The 26050-nt window shown below is 37.6% G+C and overlaps 2 protein-coding genes across 7 annotated transcripts in view; both read right to left on the reverse strand.

Moving 5' to 3' along the window:
- LOC127508114 (obscurin-like) overlaps positions 1 to 26050 on the reverse strand; it is a 536232-nt gene that overhangs the window by 383453 nt on the left and 126729 nt on the right. The window contains exon 1 of one of the 2 annotated variants that reach the window (XM_051885771.1): positions 19618 to 19718. The exons of the other annotated variant lie outside the window; for it this stretch is intronic. Within the exon in view, the coding sequence (XP_051741731.1) occupies positions 19618 to 19678 (61 nt within the window). The 5' untranslated portion in view covers positions 19679 to 19718. Of the gene's footprint in view, positions 1 to 19617; positions 19719 to 26050 lie in introns of those variants that run through there. 2 annotated transcript variants of the gene reach the window in all.
- LOC127508155 (CXADR-like membrane protein) overlaps positions 1 to 26050 on the reverse strand; it is a 252545-nt gene that overhangs the window by 10883 nt on the left and 215612 nt on the right. For 2 of the 5 annotated variants that reach the window (XM_051885848.1, XM_051885846.1), the window contains exons 2-3: positions 18091 to 18429; positions 17655 to 17993 (exon numbers count right to left, since the gene is read on the reverse strand). The exons of 1 other annotated variant lie outside the window; for it this stretch is intronic. In XM_051885848.1, the coding sequence (XP_051741808.1) occupies positions 17655 to 17993; positions 18091 to 18429 (678 nt within the window). Of the gene's footprint in view, positions 1 to 176; positions 1418 to 14966; positions 15545 to 15685; positions 15758 to 15998; positions 16053 to 16423; positions 16453 to 16655; positions 16740 to 16885; positions 16928 to 17327; positions 17406 to 17498; positions 17559 to 17654; positions 17994 to 18090; positions 18430 to 26050 lie in introns of those variants that run through there. 2 more of the 5 variants (XM_051885845.1, XM_051885849.1) reach the window with 2 other exon arrangements.

Below are 26050 nucleotides of genomic sequence, written 5' to 3' on the forward strand. Positions count from 1 at the left end.
TTCAGTTAACAATAGCAGAAGTTCAGCCTGTTTAATGCACTGAATTTTAACCCAGTTCTAATTAAAGTAACCAAAAAGTTTACAGTTTCTAACATTCATCTGAATTAAATTTTTATAATAAATTTGTTTTTAAAGAAATGTATTAAGAAAAACAAACTTCTGGAAGTATATTTTCAAGAGTCTGTTTGTGTGTCAGTGTTACAGTTAAAGTGTTTCTATATTCTCTCCTTCAGACAGCATGTACACCAACTCTGTCAGATACACAGTGACTGGAGCTGACATCAGCTCAATCTGATTGGCTGGATTTGGTTCAACACACTCTGTGTTTGATTAAGTTGACTTGTGTGTCAGACTGATCGTCGGTTGATTGCTCATGCCTGCAAGATTGAGAGTCAGTAAAAGAAGCTCACGGCTCAGAAGCACAGTCTCGTGGTGTTTATTAAAATACAGTGTATATAATCGCATTCAAATATCACCGCTCTCCATTCAGACAAGAATATGAGGACACTGGAACACAACACTCAGCATATGCAGCTTCCATTGGTCCTTTGTGTCTGAATGGGCGGGGCTTGGATAAAATTAGATGATCATCAGACTTTGCCTGTATAGTGTTTACTGTAGTGTTGTATTATATTAATACAGATTATCCACACACTCTCTGTTGATGAAATTATTTTAGGGCAATTTCTATCTATAAGTATTTAAAAAAAATAATTGTACTCACAAGCCTAAACCAATAACTTTGCTCTTGAAACACAGCTGTGTGAGAAGGTGAAGTGTGTTAAAGTCATCAGTTTATCAAAGTGGATTTCTGAACTAACCAGAATAAAGTTATATGAATCATTATGAACATGAATGAATCATTTCACTATTAGTTTATCTTTGCAGCTTTGATTCACAGTTTAACATCCTCACATTACGAGCTCATGAAGGAAAATCACCATATTTCTAACAAACATCTCAGGAAAGGAGACATATTTAACATTTGCAGAGGTTTTATTAAGAAAATAAGTAGAAATCATTCAAAAAAAAAAAAAAAAAAAAATCCAAGAATGAACAGATCATGAGGCAGAACAGAACAGAGAGATGATTATACAGTCTGTCCATTACTGTATTTAATATTATATTTAAAGCAGTTTATACCAACCACACGAAAATGACTTTGAACACTGTATGGAAATATCCATATTAAAACAATAATCACAATCACTGCACGAAACATGTGTGGAAGAAGAAGAGAAACTGGACATGACTGAAGTCAAGGGGATTAAACTATGAACAGTTATTGATGAAGCATTTACAGACTGACTGATAGTTTAATGGTGTAAAGCTGTCAGTAGAAATGAACGTGTCGTACCTCTGAATAATGATCCAGCAGTCACACTGACTTCAGTTTCTGATGCTGTGTCAGCTGGATCTGTGGATCACGTCTGTTAGTTCACTTCAACACATCATGACACATACAAACATCATCATCATCATCACGGAAATGATGGACATTAACATCATATTTTACAGTAGTAATAGTTGTTTCTCACCTGAATACTTGACAGTGTATCTGACTGAGGTCTGGAGTTGATTTCTGTGAGTAAGCTGACATCTCCACTCTCTGTTGTCATCTTCATTCAGGAGTGTTGTAGTCAGAGTGATGATACAGTGATCTGATGAGAATAATATCTGATATCTGGAGTCTGTCGTCAGATCAACACCAGCCTGATTCACCCACAACAGCTGAAGTCCCTCATAACGGACCCAAACATCAATTATCATTGCACAGGAGAATCTAGAATACAACTGACAGGAGAGAGTCACAGAGCGACCTGGACTGATCTCAGTCTGTGAGGATGATGATGATGATGATGATGATGGAGACACTGAAACTGAACACAAGACACAAATCACAGACTCTTCAATCATCATGTGAGTTTAAAGGGAGAATCTGTCCTTTTTAAATTGACCACATAATCATAAACTTACCATGAAGAACATGCAGTAAAACACTTGCATCAGTTCCTTGTTTTTGTCCATTCACATATTGTCTGCAGCTGTAAAATCCATGATCTTCTTCTGTGACGTTCTTGATGTTCAGAGAGCAGTCAGACCCCAGACTCAGTCTCTCATGTCTCTCTGTGTCTTTCTTCTTTATCCCTCGATCAATCAGTTCATCTGTCTCTGAATGTGTGAATCTGTTATAGATCCATGTAGTTGAGTTGCAGTCAGAAATATCATTATTACAGGGCAGACGGACATTTTCACCAGAACTGATGAACACACGAGTCACTTCTGCTCCAATCATACCTGAAACACAGTATATTTGAGTGATCATTATGTTATATTATTAATAAATGAAAACATAAAATATATCAGCATAAAAAAATTCTTAAAGCAAACACACTCTCAGAATAAAGTATTTGTCTTGATCAGAGAGCTGTTGAAATCTCTTAATATGAAGATAATTGTTGATCATCAGATGTTTGAGTGACTCTATGTCCAGTATCAGGAATAATACAGTATGATCTGTATGTATCAATACACAACTCTGAGATCACAACGTGAATGTGTGCAAGAATAAACTGAGCATGTTCAAATCAACTCTTTCCAGACTAATTCCACTAAATGTCTTATAGACACAGAGCAGTGTACTTTTAACAGTGAGGATTTTGAATGGTCTTAGTTTAGGTCTTGGTTTTGGAGGATCTGGGCCCGTATGTATAAAGTCGCTCAGAGTAAAATTTCAGTCTTAAGTGTGTCAAAATTCTAAGAATGACGTAATTTTACTCTTATTCTTAGACTTAAGAATAAGTGTGATTCATAAAGGTTCGTAAGTGTCAAGACTAGGTCTCAGCTCCTAAATTAAGTAAGAGAGCTGCAGAGGTCTCCTAACTATAGTTAGGAGTAACAAGATGGCAGCAGAGAGGAGGAGACTCACGCTCTCCAATGAAGATATGATGTATTGGAGTTATATGATGACATGGAGTTGATAAAATTATATCAACTTGATTGTCAATTCTTTTTGTAACTGACCTAATAAGAAATGTAATAACTTTAAATAAATGTAATAAATATTACTTAAACAATAATTAATATGTTTAATGCATTTTAATACATTTAAAGATTGTGTATGCGATTTCTCAAATTCATTGTTGAACACTGTTGATATTTGAAATCAACCCAAACAAACACACCCCTCTCTTCATTGCTCCGCCTCCAAAACTCACTCTCCAATACTAACCACCCTGCTCAGAGTCGGTCTCGAACCCCGGCCCGATCACTGCTGGCACGTGAGGCGAGTGCACTAACAATGACGTTAAACGCCTCATTCTCTAGCGGTCGTCAGTGTGCCGTAGTTTAACTGCTCAACTCTCACTATCTGGCCGCTGTTACACATGCAATACGAGAGTGGATGTCTGTTTATCACAGCTGATGCGCAAAAAATGCTTCACGAAAAATAAAGCGCAGATGATGAACGAACGACAAGGAAGCACAAAAAATTAACGTACAGTACACTAGAGTAAATACAAACAAGAGTTTATTGTTAATCGCAACAGAACAGCAGCTCCAGTCAATCAAACCCAGTGTTACTCACATGAGAAGGAATCAAAGCAGCCTCCTCATCTGTTTTCAGGCCTTCCCTCTTAGCTCTCTATAAACGCGGTCCTAAAAAATATAACATTGACTACAACATAATCAGTTTTTAATATTTCATTGGTCCTCTTGTTTTTGCATGTGTTCATAATTACATTGCATGACAGCCTGGCCAAAAATAACTTGAAATAATTGAAATTTCATTTCATTATCACACATGAAACAACTGACTCCAAGCACAGCTACACGATATGCTTACATCTTTTAAAACATTTTTAAAATATTTGAATTAAGGTTGAAGATGTCAATTTTCATATGGCTGGACATCACATTTGGCCACTACTCTATGGCACTTCATTGACTTTCCAACTGACCATCAAATCAAAGCAAAAGCAAGCCACTCTTATGTTGACTGTGGGCTTCCCTGGAGTTGTTGGAGCCGTTGATGAACTCGTGTTCACATCATTTCTCTAACTGTAAATGAGGAGACATATATCAATAGAAAAAGATACTAATTTGTGATAATTTTGCACAATGCAAAGCTATTTTAAAAAATAAATTAAAATATTAAAACGTTTCAGTGTCTTTTTCAATGATTTTTTTTTTATAATAACATTAAATTATCGGTGTCGTGCTGCTGTGACTTCACCCTTGCAGGCTCGCTATTGGCTGATTCAGAGGTTGAGGGCGGCCATTTTGAGTTGACATCATTGTAGTCCTTAGTTCACAACACTTAAGTGCGCTTAAGAATCAGTCTTAGACTTTACTAAAAGTTGCTTTTAGCTTCTTTATAAAAGTCTCCTACTCTTAGAAAAGTCCTACTCTTTACTAAGAATTTTTTGACACTTAAGACTATTCTTAAGAGCATTTCTGAGAAGTTTTATACATACGGGCCCTGGTCTCGACTACACCTCTGAGTGATACTCAACTTTCCTCTACAAAATCCCCATATAATGTACTGAGTGTTGGATGTAAACCCGGGGACAGAGCTGGTGTAACTGGTTACATGTAATCTGGATTACGTAATCAGATTCCAAAAATTAAGTACATGTAATTACATTATATTACATTTTAAAATACTTGTAGTCAGACTACCGTTACTTTTCTATTGATGTTATTCTCACAGTCACGGTCTCCCTCATTTATTGCACTGTAAAACATTTCACTGTAAATTTACAGTAATTACAAAAAAAACTCCTGTAAATTAACAGTAAAATACTGGCAGCACAGCTGCACTAAATTATATCTCCAGCTAAATCATTTTATTTGCAAAAACCGACTGACTTATATTGGCCAGCTGTGTGTAAACTAGTATTTAAACGGCAAGTTTCACAAACGGGGCTTAAGTTAGTCCCAGTTTGAGCTGTTTTAACTGAAATCATATCTTAAAATATGTCAGTGTCATTGTTTTGTCTCAAGATCCACACCAGTAATGTTTTTTTCTAAGGTTTGTTTATAAAAGCTACTTAAATGTCCTAATTGAACTCAGGCCTAATCATGTTTTTTTTTTCTTTTTTTTTCTATTATTTATGCAATCCAAAACTCCCTAAACTGCTGCCCTCCATATCTCTCTGTTCAAATCCTCCTTCCTCCCGCTCTCCCTGAAAGCGGCTGCCATTTGCTGATGGAAGGCATTGCGACCGCAAACGGTTGAAGAGTTACGGTAACATGAAGACAGCTTGGTTGGATGTGTCAACGACAACAACACAAGCGGTTTAAAAGGGTTAACAGCATTTCAGTCCATACTCGATTACCAACCGGCCCTGTTTCCCTGCTCAGGTGAGCCCTCCGAAGTTCCAGCTGTAAACCATTGGCTTGAGGAAAGAGAGAGGGTCTGGGATCAGCTCCTGTCCATCTCCAGAGGGCAGTTCAGAGACATAAGTGTAACAAACCAGCTTTATCACTAATAATTTAATCATTTTATTTCTATATTTTAATGGCATGCTAAAAGAAAGAAGAGAAACTAACAGTAATGCACAAGTTTGTGTGCAAAAGAATATCCTATAAACTGTGTTCAGATCAGATGTGGTTTGAGTCAGTGTGGTTTACAATATACACTTTCTCACACTGAACAACATGTTTCACACAGATGTACAGCAACACTTCACTGTGGAAGAGTGTCACTATATTTCAGCTCTAGCAGGATTTAAACGCTGAGTCGGTCAGATCAGAGGAAGTTCTCAACCACAGGAGGAGCTGTAACTACATAATGAAGAGAAGAGTGTTAGAAACAGAAAATGGCAGTTTGACACTTCTGTCTGTCGTGTCGTTGTTCAATGTCTCTTTGAGTTGTTCTTGATCACATGACTCTGTCTTTGTTTGTGTTGGTCATGTGATCCTCTGGTCCCGCCTCCTTGTCTCCATTACCCTTGTTTAGTCCTTGTTGAGTCCTCGTTTATCTGAGTGTGTTCACCTGTTCCTCATGTCCTCTGCTCCCTTTATAATGTGCTCTCTTTCCCTCTTGTTTCTCCAGTTTGTTGTGCCTCTTGTGTTATGTTACTGTTGTTGATCATAGTGATGATGGGAGAAATGAAGCTTTTTAAAGCTTTGAATCAACTGAATCAATTGCTCCTCAAGCTGATTCATTGTTTGGAAGAGTTCAAAACATCACTCGCTGGTGACCCCTGCTGGTCAGAACAGTGTAAATGCAACAAAAACTCAGGCCAAACATGCATAAAAACTCCTTTTACAAACCGTTTTCAAATGTTTTATTGAAAGTAAAATCTATCAAATGCACTTAACTAGTCATATAATGAGATTAAATATCAAGTATCTGTGTAATATGTGTTCTTTTATCAATTTTCAGGGCTTGTTTTGTTTGTTCAATGCAAAACTTGTATCAAATACATTTTTATTAAGTTCTATATTCAATGGTTCCGATCGGGAGTTCCTATCAATTGTTGTAGGTGGGGCCTTAATTAGTGAGACACCGAAGGGAAATATGTCGCTTCTCCTTTAAAGGGATAGTTCACCCAAAAATGAAAATCATCCCATGATTTACTCACCCTCAAGCCATCCTAGGTAAAAGATCTTCTTTTAGATGAACACAATCCAAGATATATTTATCCAAGATATATGTATCATAAGCTTAGACGCCTCTCACGGTTCAAACAAATACGGCTGGGCAACAAACTCAAGCTCCTCTTCTCTTATATAGAAATCCTCCGACATTTCTCTTTAAAATTTCTCGTTTCAGACTTCTAATTTGTGATCAGTGTTTTGTTTTGCTCTCTCCTCTTCGCCTCCACATCGTCATTGCGTCACTGCGTTCGGGTCAAAGGTTGTTCTTCCGCCCAAATTGACGTGCGCAATATGCGTACGGTCGTCCGCCGGAAGCTTGTTATTCGAATTTATAAAGTTTTATATATGGATATTTTTCTTACAAAAACACATCCCTTCGCTTCAAAAGGCCTTTATTAACCCCCTGGAGCCGTATGGATTACTTTTTTTATGGATGGATGCATTTTTTCTGTCTTCAGAATGTGAGTTACCATGTCTGTGGAATGCTCTCCCGTATCATTTGAGGACACCACAGTCTGTGGATCATCTATTGAAGATCATCGATCATCTATTGCTTGATGTGGGAAATGCATTCAGAGATTAAATGAATGCCCTACAGAAAACAACTACAACAACCACCACCAGAGGGCAGATATCCAGAAGCAGAGGTAGGAAGATTTCTCCCATCTAAAAATATGTGCTGAATTAAACGTGCACTAAATTTAAATAAAAACATTACTGTAACCATTAGCAGTACTCAGTACTTGAAGCTTGCATATTGAGATACAAGAGAGACGGGAGCTGGTGTATTTTCCTGGGTTTAATAAAATGACTCAAGAGCCGTCACACTCATCCGCATACATAGGGTTAGATTGAGGAAAAGTATACAAATAAACATTCAACTCGGGTCACAAACAGAAAGAGGGAGATAAACAAATGTTGGTAGAGTGGTTATCTCTTCTCCTGCTCACCTTCTGCCTTTCTTACAGACACACACACCCTCTACACACATGTGCAGTTGTCGACCACAAATTACCGTAAATTCTCTAAATGACCGTTACAAAAGCACCATACAGCACATGACCTACATGTCCAGGCCAGTTTTCATGATAGCTGCTGGTATGCAAAAATCGTTCCTAGTACTGGCCCACTTCAAGCACTGAACACATCTCACTCAACACATGGGTAGAGGATAGACAGTCATTATCACACATTTCTCAGAAAAAACACCTCTTGTACAATATGATATCCTCTCATTTTGCACCCTAGGCAGTGTCTGTGTTCCCCTCTAGTAGGCAGAGTACTGTAAATGAGCGGAGTGGATTTCCCTCAGCATTTTGTAAGCAGTCTGCTGCCTGTGTGCCCTCCGGGGCAGAGGTCATAATCCTGTGCATACTGTGACAATGTTTGCAGTGCCAACAAATGCTGTTATATTTGAAGGGACAGTGGGACAAATGAAGAAAAAGTGGCACCAGATCAATGTAATGTATATAATCTCCACACATGATTTGGTAAAACACACAGGGGAGGACATTTTAATGGGATAAAACCACAGAAAATAATAGCTTGAACCAAATTCAAGTAAAAATTCAACTGACTCTTTGCATGGATTCTGCCTTCATATTTTTACTACAATATACTTGAGCTTCCGGAATAGTATTCTCTGATAAGGAATCTATGATAAAGGTAAACTCTTTCTATTATTCAAAAAAATATTTCAGTTATCTATATTACATTATGTTATTTTACATTATAGTTCTGTATCAGCTATTGTCACGATCTCCAGTCACCATGCCTGTCACCTCAGCACTACATCTCCCAGAATCCACCTGCACACATCCCACAATCATCCCCAGCTATCATCGATCACTTCATCACTCCAGCACCACACACTAGACATTTCTCAATACCAAGTACACAAAGTTCGGTCTTGGTAGTTCACATTTGAAAAGGTCGACTCAGGAGAACGAACTCCCGAGGACAGGAGGACGCAAAACTCCCGATGATATAGCAGTGTTCTTGATGGCGTTATAAAGCACTTGGGCTGGGCCTATAAGTCCTGCATCAAATCAGTCTTCCACGAGTTTTGTTGCTTATAGAAACAAACGAGTTTAAAGCATTTAAGCACTGGCACCGCAAGCCACACTGCGCCTTATCTCGGCTTTGTACAGCTCATTTTGTGAATCACCTAACGTCCTCCATTACCTAGCGTACACTGATTCGTCAATCAGTTAGTCATTTTAAAAGAACGCTAAAAATTTATATTTTGTAAAATTTTGGACGGATTCCCCGAACAAAAATCAATGGTCCTTATTTTAGCTTCAAAATTAATGTCCGGTTCCACAGACAGGGCTTAGACTAAGCCAGGGTTAGGCCCCAGTTCATTTAGGGTATTTAAGTAGCTTTTATAAACGTTCACTAGAAAAAAAAAAACATTACAGGTGTGAATCTTGAGACAAAACAATGACACTGACATATTTTAAGATATGCTTTCAGTTAAAACAGCTCAAACATGCCTTTAGGTCTAGGACTAGATTAAGCCTTGTCTGTGAAACCAGGGGTAAGAAATTCACCAAAAGACAACAACTTTAGGGCACTACTCATTTTGCACCTACAATACTCTAAATTTGAATCATGATTGTATATTTTCATTTCAAAAAGGTGGAATTTCATAAAAAAAAGTAGTTTGCATCACTAGACAGTCTATTACTGTCGGTCGCTGAAAATTTCTATCGTAAAACAGTTTTTTAACTTACATCTACTTACATCTTTCCATGAACTTTTTTTTTTAAATGTATCCATAGCTCAGACAAGATCATTGGCTGTGGGCTGGAGGAGCAGTTTGTAACACGCGTCAGAGCTTGTCTGCCCAGATGAACGCTACAAATCAAAGTGGAAATGAACACATTAGTATACTGTAACAGCAGTCAGCAGTCGAGCGGCGTCTCTCTCATCAACTCTCTCTCTAAAGGCCCGTGATGTACGTAAAGTACACAATGGGCCAACTTTGGCCTGCGGGCCCAGTTTGGGCATCTCTGTGCTAAAGTTTTTCCTTTGCATTCTAGAAAATAGACAACAACATTGTCAATGTTCCCTGTCCACACGGCTCCACAAAAACGGCTAAATACGCTGTATTATGATGCCAGGCCAATAGTTGCCGATGTCTGAACATGTAATACGTATGCGCATGATGTCACCATTTTCACAAGTTTTTTTTTTTTTTCTAGGATACACTGCGACAATAACAGTATCGTCTTCAAAAACTTGCACTTTGAAACCTGTTTTCAAAAGTTTGCATTGTCATTGTCAATAAACGGACAAAACGCATACTTTTTTTTTTTAAACGGTGTCGTGTAAACGCCCCCGAAATGTGTGAGAATTCACACCCATCAGTCCAAACTGGGTTCAGAGATGCTGTGTGGGTTCAGATCTCAGTTCCTCTTCTTTCTTTAAGTGTGTGGTCAAACTAGACCAGGTCAAACCAGTTCTCACACTCATCAGAAACTTGTTTCCAGACCTCAGCAGTGAGCTGACCGCTCTGAAAACACCACAGAAAACATGTAATGTCACACTACATGTACATCGCTCAGATAAACTAGACAAAAGATTATGAAAACAGTTTTAAAAGCACTAGAACTCAAAGCCAGAACACAAAGAGGACAAAAGAAAAGTGTGTTTTAGTGGTTTTAGACATGGAGAAGCCATACTTTTACTGGCAAATTTAAAAGAATCTTTACATTGACAATGAATAACTACAAATATACATGGCTACTCATTTACATACATAAAATAAACACACAATTACTCACAATTTCTACCCAATAATTTGTTTAAAGCTTGGCATAACTAGAAAGATAATTTACATGACTTTTCCAGGTCTAGAAAACCCCAGTTTTAAAGTTAGGCCGATATATCCCGGTCTTCTAAGAGCGTGGGAATCCTGTCCTTCAGTGGAAACAGTTGTAGAGGGAGGGGCTGAGCTACAGTAAGAAATATCTTGATTTTTTGTGTTGTTTTTGCTTATTTTAATGGTAGTTTTATCTTCATACGTAACAATAGATGTTTTATGTGTCAAGGTCTGTGCCTTTGCGATTTAAACGCCCAAAGAACTGCTGACAGACAATGAAATGTTAAATATCTACTGACAGCATCCAAACTGTACAAAATGTTATGTATGAAAACTTGTCAGGTATACTAATGTTTATGAATCATCTGAGGTTCACAGAATATTGATATAATGGAATTAATGATGTTAATGGTTCTCAGACATGTTTTCTTTCTATTGATATACAGCTGGAATACTGTAGTAAAATACTGTATCTGAAACCACCCTCTATACCTTCATTCACTGTTCCCTACATTAGTGCACTTAAAGGAGTGAATGAAAACAAGTGACTTTTGTATAGTTTGTTCTGGCTGTTTAAAAATGTAATGAAATCGGCCATCACTATATAAGTCGTTATTTTGGTTTTTTTTGGCGCACCAAAAATATTCTCGTCGCTTTATAATATTAATATTGAACCACCGTACTCACATGAACTGATTTAAATATGTTTTTAGTACATTAATGGATCTTGAGAGAGGAAATGTCATTGCTGGCCTATGTAGGCCTCACGGAGCCATCGGATTTCAACAAAAATATCTCAATTTGTGTTCTGAATTTATTTAAGATTCACAGGATCATTCTGCTCAGACAGAGATTTACACAAACTCACATCTGTATCTGTAAAGATTTGAGCCCATATAATCAGAGGTTACGCAGAGGTTTCTGTCACGTCTACAGAGTCTGCTCAAGAAAATATGTGTAATGATGAAAACATAGATAAACACACATGTTTGACATAGGCTATTTTATTATTGACAAATAAAATATAATATTACAAGAATTGCTGAAAGCAGCTGATCAAACATTTCAAACACCAAATTATCATTCCTGTCATATTGTGATAAACACTTACATAATCAAGTAGCTTTGTCTGTTCTCATAATTAGTGCAAGCTGACAGTTAATTAACTGCTGGAGAAAATACATGATTTAATGAGAATAAGAGAGTAAAAGTGTCCTCATTTTCTAGACTTTGTACAAACCTGCAGCTCTGAATTAATAATAAAGACACTAGCATTAACTGATCAACAAGCAGACAGAAACTATACAAAAAACATGCTGAACTGAGAAAAATAACCAATAACTACAAATAAATCAGAGCATCACTTGGGTTTGTTTGTTAACATGTAAAAGACATTGAAAGTATTTATAATGGCACTGAATGACACCGTTAGGACTGGGTTATATCAGTGGCGTGTGGTCCATATAAGCTCCATTCGTGGACTCGCTAATTAATATTAACACTATAAATTCCTTTGAGGTGTACCATAAAGCTTACATGATAAATTGTTGGTAATACGTATGCAACTGTCCGTCATATATTTATTTGCCAAACCACAGTAATTTTCTTCAAATCTGCCAGTGACGGAGACTTCCAGGTATGCTGATCTTACAGCAGCTTTGGCGTCTACGATCTTTTGTGTCGAATCAGCGCCAAAGTCACGTGATTTCAGCAGTTTGGCGGTTTGACACACGATCTGAATCATGATTCGACACGCTGATTCATAACGCTCTGAATCTTCCTGAAGCAGTGTTTTGAAATCGGCCATCACTATATAAGTCGTTATTTTGGTTTTTTTGGCGCACCAAAAATATTCTCGTCGCTTTATAATATTAATATTGAGCCACTGTACTCACATGAACTGATTTAAATATGTTTTTAGTACATTAATGGATCTTGAGAGAGGAAATGTCATTGCTCCCTATGTAGGCCTCACGGAGCCATCGGATTTCAACAAAAATATCTCAATTTGTGTTCTGAAGATCAACGAAGGTCTTATGGGTGTAAAACAACACGAGGGTGAGTAATAAATGACAGAATTATCACTTTTGGGTGAACTAACACTTTAACTAGACTAAATCAAATGAAAAAGTCGTAACTGAAACTGTTTTCATAGTATTTTATTTTCTCCACAAGTATTTTATTTTTACGAAAACTTCTAGACTAAAATGTTAAAGACAGATTGTAAGCAGACCTACTGTAAGTATCCGAGTTTGGAAACGATGGTCTTCGTTTGTTAATGCCACCAATTTGCATTATTTCAATGAGAATAGAATACTTATATTTTTATTTATTTATATTGGGTTTAATTAATTAATATTTGGAATAGGCTAATAATAGGCCTATTTATTATGTTATACTTCTTTTTAATTCTTAATTTAAAAAAATATATATACTTATTCTGGCATACATTTAAACTGACACCTGTTTGAGTGTTTACAAAGACTTTGGTGTTTATTTGTTTAGATCTGAAACTTTTACTATGACGACACGCCGTACCGTTAAAGGAACACGCCACTATTTTAGAAAATAGGCTCGTTTTCCAACTCCCCTAGAGTTAAACAGTTGAGTTTTACCGTTTTCGAATCCATTCAACCAATCTCCGGGTCTGGCGGTAACACTTTTAGCATAGCTTAGCATAGTTCATTGAATCTGATTAGACCATTAGCATCTCGCTCAAAAATGACCAAAGAGTTTCTATATTTTTCCTATTTAAATGTAGTTACATTGTGTACTAAGACTGATGGAAAATGAAAAGTTGTGATTTTCTAGGTCGATATGGCTAGGAACTATACTCTCATTCCGGCGTAATAATCAAGGAACTTTGCTGTCGTACCATGGGTGCAGCAGGAGCAATGATATTACGCAGCGCCTGAAAATAGTCCCCAGCTAGGTAACTTTCACGTTCCAAAAGCTCATCTTCAGTGTATTCCGGTTCAAATAGATACGGTTCAGGGCCCTCATTTATCAACGGTGCGTACGGACAGATTTGTGCGTAATGAATGTGTAAGAACAGTTTCACAAAAGTGTGGGATTCACCAACTTGTACTTATACGTAGAAGTATGTGTAAATATACAGCACACCTCTGAGCATGCTTACACAGAGAATCTAGTGGTAGAATAGCGACACTACACATAAAAAGCATTTTATAGTGTCACAGTATGCATTAAGCAATCCACATACACAGCAAAATCTCCAGAGTTAAATCAACTCTGCTCAGAGTACATATGGTCCCTCTCTAAATACTGTTAAAATAACACTGAAACAGAGTTAAAGTTAATGAGATAATTAAGTAATGATTGTGCATTAGTGATGAACACCTGCTGTTAACAAGCAGAATCACTGAAGAGAAACACAATAACTACAACTGACTTCAGTCACAGCCTTATTAATTGCTTAATTATCTCATTAACTTTAACTCTGCTTCAGTGTTTCTTTAACACTATTTAGAGAGGGACCATATGTACTCTGAGAAGAGTTGATTTAACTCTGGGGATTTTACTGTGTATGTCCTGTATTTCCTTTAATTATAAAACACTCAATTTATCATTTGTCTAGTTTTAAACACGATGCGTAATTGGTGTCAAAGCCTATAAAAGACAGCTGTGAAAAATGTTTGTCTCAGTGCAATGGCCTATCTTGCGTTATTGGAAGACTTGGCAAACAATGCACTCCGCAGAGAGCGCGTTTTCCAAGATCGTGCTGATCTGCTTGGCGAGAGTCTCTTTGCCATTATTGCGGTGAGGAAAAAACACAATCATGTGATTTTTAAAGGGAAGTGTGGTATATGGTTATATATGGAGCCATATATGGTTCATTGGAGGCATTTCCGAATGCTAATGACCGTGAACGAGCATGGTACTTGTGCACATGTGGGATTTATCAATAATGATTGCTTACTCATGTGCATAAGAACTGCGTGCGCACGTTTGATAAATACGGATTTTCTTGTACTTAGGCACATTCTGAATTTCATTCATAGGACAAAATGTAGAACCTTTTCTACGCACTGTTGATAAATGAGGGCCCAGGATCTGCACCAAAGTAAATATCTTCTGAATCGTCTCTCACAAATGTCTCCATGGCTGCAAGGCACGCTCCCTGTGCAAGCAGGTGGTCATGTTGGTTATGTTGACGGGAGTTAGCCTATTTTCAGGCACTGCGTAATATCATTGCGCCTGCTGCACCCATGGTACGACAGCAAAGTTCCTTGATTATTACGCCGGAATGAGAGTATAGTTCCTAGCCATATCGACCTAGAAAATCACAACTTTTCATTTTCAGTCGGTCTTAGTACACGATGTCACTACAGAGAGTCAAGTTTTAAATAGGAAAAATATTGAAACTCTTTGGTCATTTTTGAGCGAGATGCTAACGGTCTAATCAGATTCAATGGACTATGCTAAGCTATGCTAAAAGTGGTACTGCCAGACCCAGAGATCGGCTGAATGGATTCGAAAACGGTAAAACTCAACTGTTTAACTCTAGGGGAGTTGGAAAATGAGCCTATTTTCAAAAATAGTGGCGTGTTCCTTTAACAGTGACGTAGGCTATGTAGTTTGTGCTGCACTAGTGCCACCTAGAGGAATCAAAAAATACAGCATATTTTGCAAAACGACTCTTTGTGCGTCGTGTCTGACCCAAACAACACAATTACAGGTGATTATGAAGGCATGTCTCAACAGGTAAATATAGGCTACTTTCAATATAAGATCCAACATATTAGAAATACTTCTTACTATGTTGCTATTTGTCAAGAGAGTGAGCAACTGAGTATCTAACACTCTGTGTAGAGTGAATGCGAGCGTTTAGCTTATAATAAACAAATCTAATTATAGTATATGCATGCACCGGACACAGTTTAGACATGACAGCATACCCGGTTAAAAAAGTCAGTTAGTTATAAAAGTTATATTAGATTCATATTCTTCTGCTCATGTGGTTTTTGTGTAATTATTTGACTGATTTGTGATGTTCTTGTTCACAGAGGCATAAAGTTCACTGCAGTTTTCCTGAGATCCAGCTTTTGCTCCTCTGATGGAAGCATAAGTCACTTTATCATCACAGCAAACCTGAATGAACATCACAGTTATTGTTTCAACACACAATTATTACAGCATGATGTTTGAGCTCAATTCATGACACACATTCAGAAGAAAACACAAACTATCATGTTGAGAGAAGCTGGACAACATCAAGGAAGTGTTTCTCACCTTGTTCTTTTTGTCTTGGTTTTTACTGTACGCAGTGACCTCAGAATAAGTCACATGATCATCTGTCTGCTCCTAAACACCAATGGAAATATGACAAACCAAGATATTAAAGTCTGTTCTATCACTACTGTTATACTGTATGTACTGTATGCTGCAAATGTTTCAGGTAAAATATGTGTAAAACGAGAACTTCATCTACAAGTTTTGATTAAATCTATTATACAGACATGACTGTAGTAGACTGAGTACAATTCTGGCAGTTCCAGTTGTGTCCTCTAGGGGGTGTATGTGCTCATGTTGAGTGGGAATTTACCTGTTGAAGAAGAGTGTTCTGTCCTGTTGGATAGACAGGTCGTGTTTGTTGATCCTGTAAAAAGAGCAGTTATTAGTAAATCCTCCTCCTGCATTCTCCTCTCTTGTGTGGATTTTGATGCCAAGTTTCCACAATGACGTTATGATGACAGATCCTTGTGACATGAATGGATGTTACAGGAAAATCACCACAGTGTCAAATATACACAAATATACTCAGATTATTGAAGATGAATCATATTGTTCACTGGCAGTAGATGAATGTAAATGTTGATTCATCATATTTATTCTTATCTGTGAGTTTTAGACCAGAAACAGTTCAAATACACTAACCTGTCATTATATAATCTGACTAATACGAGTGTCATATTTCAGGATCAGAGCTTATAAACACTAATAACTCATGGATCGACCTACAATACTCACCTCAGAGTCATCAGTTCCTCTTCTGTTATCTGAAACATAACGTCGAGAGAATATTTATGATCAAACACATAATACAGTCTCGACTGATATTGATTTTAGAAGAATTCTAGTGCTGTAGAATAGAAACATTAAACTCTGTCCAAGAGGAATTCTGTCTAAATTACATGTTTATTTTATCAGATGTTTTGGACTTTTTGTCTGTTACATAATAAGAGAAACTGTAAAATCTCACCGTCTCTTTTTCTGCGAATCATCCAGAGAATAAGAGCAGGAAGGAGAACAGCGAATGAAGCGACAACAATCACAATCACAATCACTGAGAGAGAGACGATATTACAGTCATATTAATACTGATGTCCACTGAGGTCATTTTCACTACAATGAGTTCATTTAGATCCTGATTCTAGAAAAACTCCAGAGTGTGAAAACAAGCACTGAAATGAGGATGATGTTCATACACACCTGGAGAGGTTGGAGTCAGTGTTGATGTAGTTGATGGTACAACTATTGAAAACAAAATGGAAATAGAAAAATCATATTTGAATGCATGAACACAACATCAAGACATTTCTTTCACAAACTGAGACTGATTTATTTCAGCTGCTGTAGTCCAGATCAGATCCGTATCAGTGACTCAGTTATTGTGCTGAAGATGTTCACACTAACATGAGATGACTTGTGTTTAATAAATGCTCACTATGATTTTAATCATTTCAGCTAAAAAAGAACTCAATTCTATCATTCACATATATACGATGAAGGAGTATATTTACTCTAGTATATGTACTCTTTACATTAGTGTTTAAGCTGACTTCCTGTTTGTGTGAATGATTGAGGTCTACAAATTCAACAAGCTCTTTCTCAGTAATTGAATCACTGAAATGAGAAAGACATGAATAAATACCTTGTTGTTCAGTAAATCCAGGTGTTTGTGCAGCTGCTGTCCTCTCAGAGTTTGGAGTATTTAATGACTTCTGATTCTCTGTACAAATTAAAGGATGGATTAATTAAAGCCAGTGTGAACCAGTGAAGTGAGAGACTGATGATGTGTGACAGTGATCATGTGATCATGAACCTTGTGTAGGAGCTGCTGCTGTAGTTTGGCTTGATTTCTTCTCAGAGTTTGAGCTGCTGACTGGAATCAGTGTTGTTGAATCAGAAGATGAATGTTCAGATGTTCATCTGTAGGACATTAACATCATATTTTACAGTAGTAATAGTTGTTTCTCACCTGAATACTTGACAGTGTATCTGACTGAGGTCTGGAGTTGATTTCTGAGAGTAAGCTGACATCTCCACTCTCTGTTGTCATCTTCATTCAGGAGTGTTGTAGTCAGAGTGATGATACAGTGATCTGATGAGAATAATATCTGATATCTGGAGTCTGTCGTCAGATCAACACCAGTCTGATTCACCCACAACAGCTGAAGTTCCTCAGAACGGACCAAATCATTACAAGTTATGTCATCATATGAATACAATTGACAGGAGAGAGTCACAGAGCGACCTGGACTGATCTCAGTCTGTGAGGATGATGATGATGATGATGATGATGATGGAGACACTGAAACTGAACACAAGACACAAATCACAGACTCTTCAATCATCATGTGAGTTTAAAGGGAGAATCTGTCCTTTTTGAATTTATCACATAATCATAAATTTACCATGAAGAACATGCAGATAAACACGTGTATCATTTCCTTGTTTTTGTTGTTGTCCTTTCGGACCTGTCCACTGTTGGCAGGTGTATAATCCATGATCTTCTTGTGTGACGTTCTTGATGTTCAGAGAGCAGTCAGACCCCAGACTCAGTCTCTCATGTCTCTCTGTGTCTTTATTCTTTTCCCCTCCATTAATCAGTTCAACTGCTGCTGAATGTGTGAATCTGTTATAGTAGTTCCATGTAGTTGTTGATGTACAGTCAGAAAGAGCATTATTACAGGGCAGACGGACATTTTCACCAGAACTGTTGAACACACGAGTCACTTCTGCTCCTCTAGTACCTGAAACACAGTATATTTGAGTGATTATTATGTTATATATTAGGGGCAGTTGTGGCATAGGGCCAGATTTACTAACAGTTTGTGCCAGTACAAACCCTCTTTTGGCGTTATAAATCTAATCTTTAAATGTGTTGGCACCACCTTACCTCACAGACCTTTTAAAACAGCAGACATCTACTAGATCTCTTAGTTCCTCTGATCAGCTGCTTTAATTGACCCTTCGCCGGGTTTGATTGACAGGTGATCTAACCAATCATAACGCCAAAACCGCCATTTTGTCCGACAAAGCAGTCAGGGCAGTTAGCAGATTAATATTGGTGGACTTGAACTTGAAAAATGAGTGTACTGACATCTTTCTGTGGAAGAAATTTGGTTCATTCATGTTTATTTGATGCTATAAATTAACTAGTAAGAAGAGATGATCGGTTCACGAGCCTCTTGATGAGGCACTACAGCGATCTGTCCTGACACATTAAAGAGCCACAAATGGTATTTATTGTTTAAATTTCTTAAAAATGACAAAATTTGAAATGTGAGACTTTGTTTCATATCAAAAGTAACCTGCTCTGTCTTGTCTCTCGACGTGTTGTCAGTTTCCTCTTTGCTCCACGATGTATTTTTTACTGCGTGAGAACATGATGTGTGGCGAGAGAACGGCAGGGCTTGTCAGACATAGCAACAGTAAACTCATTTATTATCTCAAGCTTTTAATTCTACTGGGTATTGAGGCATGTTTTACATTACTGTGCTTACTTTGAATTTACCTCTGTATTTTCTGTTTTATTTATTTTTATCTTTGTACAGCACTTTGGGCAATTGAGCTTTATAAATAAATAAAATAAAGAATATTAATAAATGAAACTATAAACCATATCAGCATAAAAAGCAGATGATTCAAATACCGTCTTTTTTCCTCATGAACACAATCATCACACTCTCCAGAATAAAGTATTTGTCTTGATCAGAGAGCTGTTGAAATCTCTTAATATGAAGATAATTGTTGATCATCAGATGTTTGAGTGACTCTATGTCCAGTATCAGGAATAATACAGTATGATCTGTATGTATCAATACACAACTCTGAGATCACAACGTGAATGTGTGCAAGAATAAACTGAGCATGTTCAAATCAACTCTTTCCAGACTAATTCCACTAAATGTCTTTAGAGAAAATCCAGATTTCTTTACCTGTGAGAAGTGAAGAGAGAATGATCAGTCCCAGCAGACACAGATCACACTTATCAGCCATTTTCTGTTTCTGTCAGTCTCTCTCTTCATTATATAGTTACAGCTCTTTCTTCAGACAGGAAGGGCTGGTAGTGTCTAAAGAAAGAACTTCCTCTGATCTGAACTGAGTGTAGTTCTGGTATATAGTTGTTATTTCGTGACACAATGTCAGTACATAATGGAGAACAGTTGATTTGTTCTTCATTGGTGTTTAAATGTAATGTACAGTACACTTCTACTGTAATAGGAACAGTCCCTGAAGATCAACTCATGGTTGATGTTCAAGAGCACAATGGTAACAGCTCAGGGAGTTTAACCTACAGTCATTCTGTTTCCACACAGACTTTGACACGACAGCAGCTGAGAAACATGTTCTTCAGTGTGATAAAGTGTATATTGTAAACCACACTGTCTCAACACACATCTGATCTGAACACAGTTTATAGGATATTCTTTGCATTACTGTTAGTTTCACTTCTTTCTTTTAGCAGTTTCCTTTATGCAGTTAAAATCTATAAATAAAATCATTAAATTATTAGTGATAAAATTGGTTTGTTAATGAAAGACTATTCATTATCTATGACTCATTTGTAAAAAAAAAAAAAAAAAAAAAAAAATTCGAAAACAGTTTTTAAAGTATTATTATAAAGTATTATTTTGTAGTAAAGTCGACTTGTCCCAGTATCCACACTTACGCTCTTAGACACTTATTTTGTACAATAACTTAATTAGAAGCTCCAGAATTACTGAACACAGTTAAACAGGGACGACTGAACAAACATTTAGATGTTTATCTTAAAGTGAAACATATCGAAAATCAAATATGTAAATAAAGTTGTGTAGAAAGTTGTTTTACAACACTATAAGTGTGTCTCTTTGGGTGATTAAAGCTTCTACACACACTTGCAGTCTTCACACACACTTGAACAGTTCGGCCAACACTAGCTGATACACATTCATGCTGCTGCTGTGAACATGTAAGACACGCTGCTGCTGCACCAACAGACGTACATAAATCCTCCAACAAGACAGGAAAACAAAGGAGCGAAAACACAACACAAGACAACTCTAAGAAGTAATTCAGGGGACCTGTTACCACAACTTAAATAAATGCATGGTTGCAAATTAAAAATTGCAAAAGAACGAGTTTAGATGGATCTGGATCTGCAAAGGATTTCAAGAGAAGATTAAGCATCCACGTCACAGCCGGCTATTCCACTCTCCTTCATCTCTGAATGTTTTCAGAAGCTAAGCTAAGTTCCTTTTAATGCTCATGGTTTTAAAGCTATCAGGCTATGGGCAACATGTTTGTGCTAAGCTTTTGTGATCGTATCGGCCATGTGCGTTACTTATCTGTTGTCATTGGAAACCGGCTCGATCGCTGCACACGCTGGTCGGGTCACTTTCATTTGTATAGCAACAAACATGCTGGTCGGGTCGCCTTTGTTTGTTTAGCGCTATACATCACAGATTAAAGCAGCTTTGCGGTAGAGACAGGAAAACAACGATTCAAGGTGCAAACGGATTATTCTGCTGTGGCGCAGCACATAGTAAACATGCTCGTTCTTAAAGCTATAGTTGTTATTTGAAAAAACACTCGTTCTTAAAGCTGCATGCTGTTCTTAAGGCTATCTAGTTGCTATGGAAGGCAAATGTATCAAAAAATGCTTATGACTTAAGCTTCTAGTGTCATTGCCGCATACTATAAGCACATGCTGTGGTAAATTTATTCGGGTAAATGCTATCTGTTGTTTTAGACTTTCATGCTCTTTTCCTGCACCCCGACATCACCACAGAATCCGCATCCAATCCATCAGCTGACGTAAAGTTTAAAAACTCCTCCATAACATTCCCAGCATGAAGGTAGCGGACTACTACCGAAATCTGTTCTTTTTTGCTTATGTCCTTACTCTCGTCAACAATTAATGTAAAATAACCAGCACCGTTCAGTTTATCACTGATTTGTTTTCTTACCATATCAGCCATAATAGCGATTATCTCATTTGGCACTTCATGATTTTAGCATTTGACGGGTTGTGTGCTATTTTTTTTTTTTTTTGCAACCGTTTGGTCGAAAATGCTGATGACATTGAGGAGTTTGACAAAATTTGCCCAGTTCGCTGACTGCTCATCCTCTCTGTGGTCACGCTGAGCAATGGCCTGACATGCCGTGTAGCGCAAACTTTCGACCGCTGCCTTCATATAGTGCCGATTTTCTTCACCACTTTAGAATGTCCCTTATCTATAATGTTCAGTATTTCTGAGCCATCTTGTATCCTCTGTTTAAATTCACACCATGCTTCCATCAAAAACTTGTTTGCAGCACTAACATTATGTGCTTTAAAACTCGGCTGTGTTTACGCTCTTTACGCCAGTTCTGGAATCCAGAAATTGTGAACGCTGGCTCTAGACGGACACCATGGCCACCCGCAGCTGCAAAATGTCTGCATGAAAAACAAAATGTTGCATCCTTGTTAACAGAATACTCCAGCCAGTCAAATTGGACAAACCATCCAGACTAGAAGCTTCTTTGCTGGTTTCCAAACATCTGGGCTGGGTATTTACTGATAGGCCGTCTTGGTCCTTCATCTGGTTTCTGGCTTAAATCCATAGGCCCGTTAACACTTGACCTTGTGTTGCTAATTTGAATGGAAGCTCCAGTTGTATTAGCTGCCGTCTCTGCATCCGCGGCAAACGTGTCAGTGGACTGCTCCGTGCCAGACTCTGTACAGTCAACATCTGAACCGTTCTCAACCTCTGAAATAAGTTTATGTTCTCGTTTTTACTAGGAAATAAATTGGAATTACAAGATCGCTGACCTACTGCAGGGATCTTCCATATGTTGCACTGCCCTGAGGGTCAGTCTGTATGTGTATTTCCACATGTCATCTCCCTATGGGCAGGACGTGGTCTCCGTAGCATCCCTTTCCATCTGTGCATTGGCTTGTTTTGTTTCCACTCAAAGGTAATTGGGACCTCTGGAGAGATTCCACTGAATAGCACATGAATTAATGGTGACATACAGTATATCTATTGATGTAGCAATATGCTTTACATGCTTGTTTATTGCACTCTAAAAATAATGTGTTGGCTCCAAAAAAAATGCAACAGTTTGCATCAATTTTTTGAGTTATGACAACTTTGAGTGAATTTACGTTCAACCAACAAATTTTCAAGTTGATTACTCGAAAAAATTAAGTCACTCCAACTACCAGAGTTAACATGTATATTTAACATGTACATTTAATCAGAGTCTTATATTACAATCCCCACAATAAATGCCATGGGAATAGCCAGAAACATGCAGCCCTGGATCATTGGCATCACCACCCAAATATGTATACAGTTGAGGATCCTGAACCGGTGTATCATATTTGTCAAGCTTACTCTGGGACTTCCCCATATTGACTGTCTTTCTCTGTGGTTCTCTCTCGGCGCCTAAATAACCTGTTGGACGTCTCCAACAGATCTGATTTTTCACCAATAATCAGCCAGGAAGAGCTCTAGGACTGAGTCTCCAGTCCGCACTCAGTTAATTTGGTCCTTGACCCCAGGTTCACTCAAACCCACTACTCTCACCACATGGTTTCAATTTCTTTTCATCAAAGAACTCTCTTAAAGGGGGGGTATAATGCTATTTCATGTATTCTGACTTATTTACACTGTTAAAGAGTTGGATTCTCATGATAAACATGGCCAAAGTTTCAAAACACGAGTTGGATGAATGACGGAGCATTTCTGTGCCAAAAATTCTTTTCCGAATCTTTACAGGATTTGGGATCTTTTTTTTTTTCGAGTATGGGCATGAGTGACGTGAACGGAGGCAGAATTCCTTGTACGGGCACTTCTCCTGGAAGGGCGCACACACACACACACACGCACACACACACCGTCGACCAGAGCGAGAGAGCAAGAGCACGCCCATCAACGCGCTTTCGGCTTTACGGAAGTCGTCGGCAGCGCTGCACAGGTCACAGGACTTCACGAAATCAACAGTGTGTAAGAAGTGTGTTTTTGGTTGTGAGGGAAAGATAACCTTGCTTCCCAAAGAACCCAGCCTTAAGTGGAGCTGAGAGTTTTGTGCTCACGCAATACATTGATGCGCTCTTGACATTTGTTATTAAAATAACCATAGAAACTGATAGTTGCAATCACTTTTTTATTGGTTAAAATGAATGGAGAATATCTCGATTTTTTTTTTCCGTGGCTGCTCGGGCCCTCAGGATCGGCGCTTATGGTTTCATAAACAAAGCCCAGTTCAACGCTGGATTTACAGATCGTTTGAAACTGAAAGATGGAGCGGTCACAGCGGTAATGATCCCGGTCATGAGTCGGAACCGCAGGTGGAGAGTAAAACTGCTCCAAATGTCTGTTTTGTTGGCAATAGGCGCCTAAGTGCATATAATGTAAACAACATGAACGTAGTGAATTCATAAATTCATTATTCATTATTCACTATACACTATATTCATGCTTGCAGACGATCGCTACACAAAAGCTGTGTGTGCTCGTGACAGCTCCTCACACTATCTCCGCTCACACCTCACACCTCCAGGCACTCGGCTGTTTTCAGAAATACTCGGTGGATGTATCTTTTATAAATATGATCAAACTAAAGACTTTTTGGAGATAAGAAGGATGCACTACTACTCTATAGGTACTCAAGATTAGCATGAGATTGGCAGAAACTGTGTGTGATACCCCCCTTTAACCACACTGGCTTACCACAGAGCTGTCTCAACCACTATGGTTTATCCCTTTCCCCTCCCCCACGGGCCACCCAGGAAGTTTCCCCATCCACCCACAGTTGACCGTTGTATCACCCCAATGACCTTTGACATTGGTGGTTAACCTCCGGGGACTGATATGACCTTTGACTTATGATTGTCATTTTCAAAGTTGCATTGACACAAAAAACTATACAGCAATCAAACACATTAAAGGAAAGTGAATCATTGCCTAAACATAAAATAATGAGTGTCCATATAAAGGTCATTTGTTTGTTGTATCTCTGCAATTATGATAATGGTGATTATGGAGTCATCATCATACAGATTATTCAATAATCATTAAGTCAAACTCAGAGTCTGTATGAAGTTTGATGTTCTGCATCTATTCCAGAGTCAAGACTTTCTTACAATATTAAGATGGCTGATAGCCATCCTACACTTCCGTAACTAAAATAGTGAATTATTTATAGCAGTTCTGGTGTTTTCAGAGCTGTGATCTCACTGTTGAGGTTTAGAAACATTAGAAGCACATAGAGCAGTGATCATCTCTGAACCAGTTTACACTGAATCATTCTGATGTCACTTCCTCTCTAGTGCTGCACTACATTCAACTCTATCTTTTCAGTTAACAATAGCAGAAGTTCAGCCTGTTTAATGCACTGAATTTTCAAAATAGTTTATGTACATGAGCGTGTGTGTACGTGCACGGATGCACGAGTATGCATGTATCCACACATGCAGAGGTCCGAGGCCTTTATTTTTGCTCACCCACATGTATATATGTGAACATGTTTATTTCTGATCCCTCCACGACACAAGTGTTGCTGGTTTTGTTCAAAAATAACTCTGCTTTTACTCCATGCACCTTGTTGGATGTGTGAAGTTGCACCAGACTAATTATATTATATGTGAACATGAACATGATGAACACGCTCCTGAACACTAATTGTTTCTCTGATTTTCGACTCCCCCATTCATTTTCAACGGGCGGTCATTTTTGACCAATATCAGCTCAGATCAATGAGGCCTACGATCAATCAGATTCAAAAATAAATACAAAACCTGTCCTAATTTAAAGAAAACAAGTTGACAGAAAGATTGAATCCAATATCTGGAGATAAAATAGTGTAACAAGTGATTTATAAGCTATTTTTGTAGGCCGGTCATTTTTGACCAGGAACACCACAAGTGTGACTTTATGCCTTTTTATAATAAATAAAAACATTTCAAAAAAACATTTCCTGCTTAACCATTAAAGCACACTAAAGTGATAAACAATGCATATTTGTTTCAAATTTTTTGTAAAATTGACAAAATTATCTACAAAAAAACCCTTTTTTCACTCAAAAACTGAGGTGCCTGCTCTGAGATCAATGAGGCCTACGATCAATCAGATGCAAAAAAAAATAAAAAAATAAATAAAATAAAATACAAAACCAACTAAATGAAAGAAAAAAAAGTTGACAAAAACATTGAATCCCAACATTTGGTGATAATATAGCATAATGGGAGATTTAAAAGCAATTTTTGTAAGCCAGTAATTTTTGACCAGGAACACCACAAAAAATAAAAAAAATAAAATAAATAAATAAATAAATAATTACAAAAATTATCAAAAAAAAAAAAAAAAATTAGAAGTAGTTATATCCTGTGTGAACGAAGTC

Source organism: Ctenopharyngodon idella, chromosome 3, assembly GCF_019924925.1.
Source record: "Ctenopharyngodon idella isolate HZGC_01 chromosome 3, HZGC01, whole genome shotgun sequence".
NCBI lineage: Eukaryota > Metazoa > Chordata > Actinopteri > Cypriniformes > Xenocyprididae > Ctenopharyngodon > Ctenopharyngodon idella.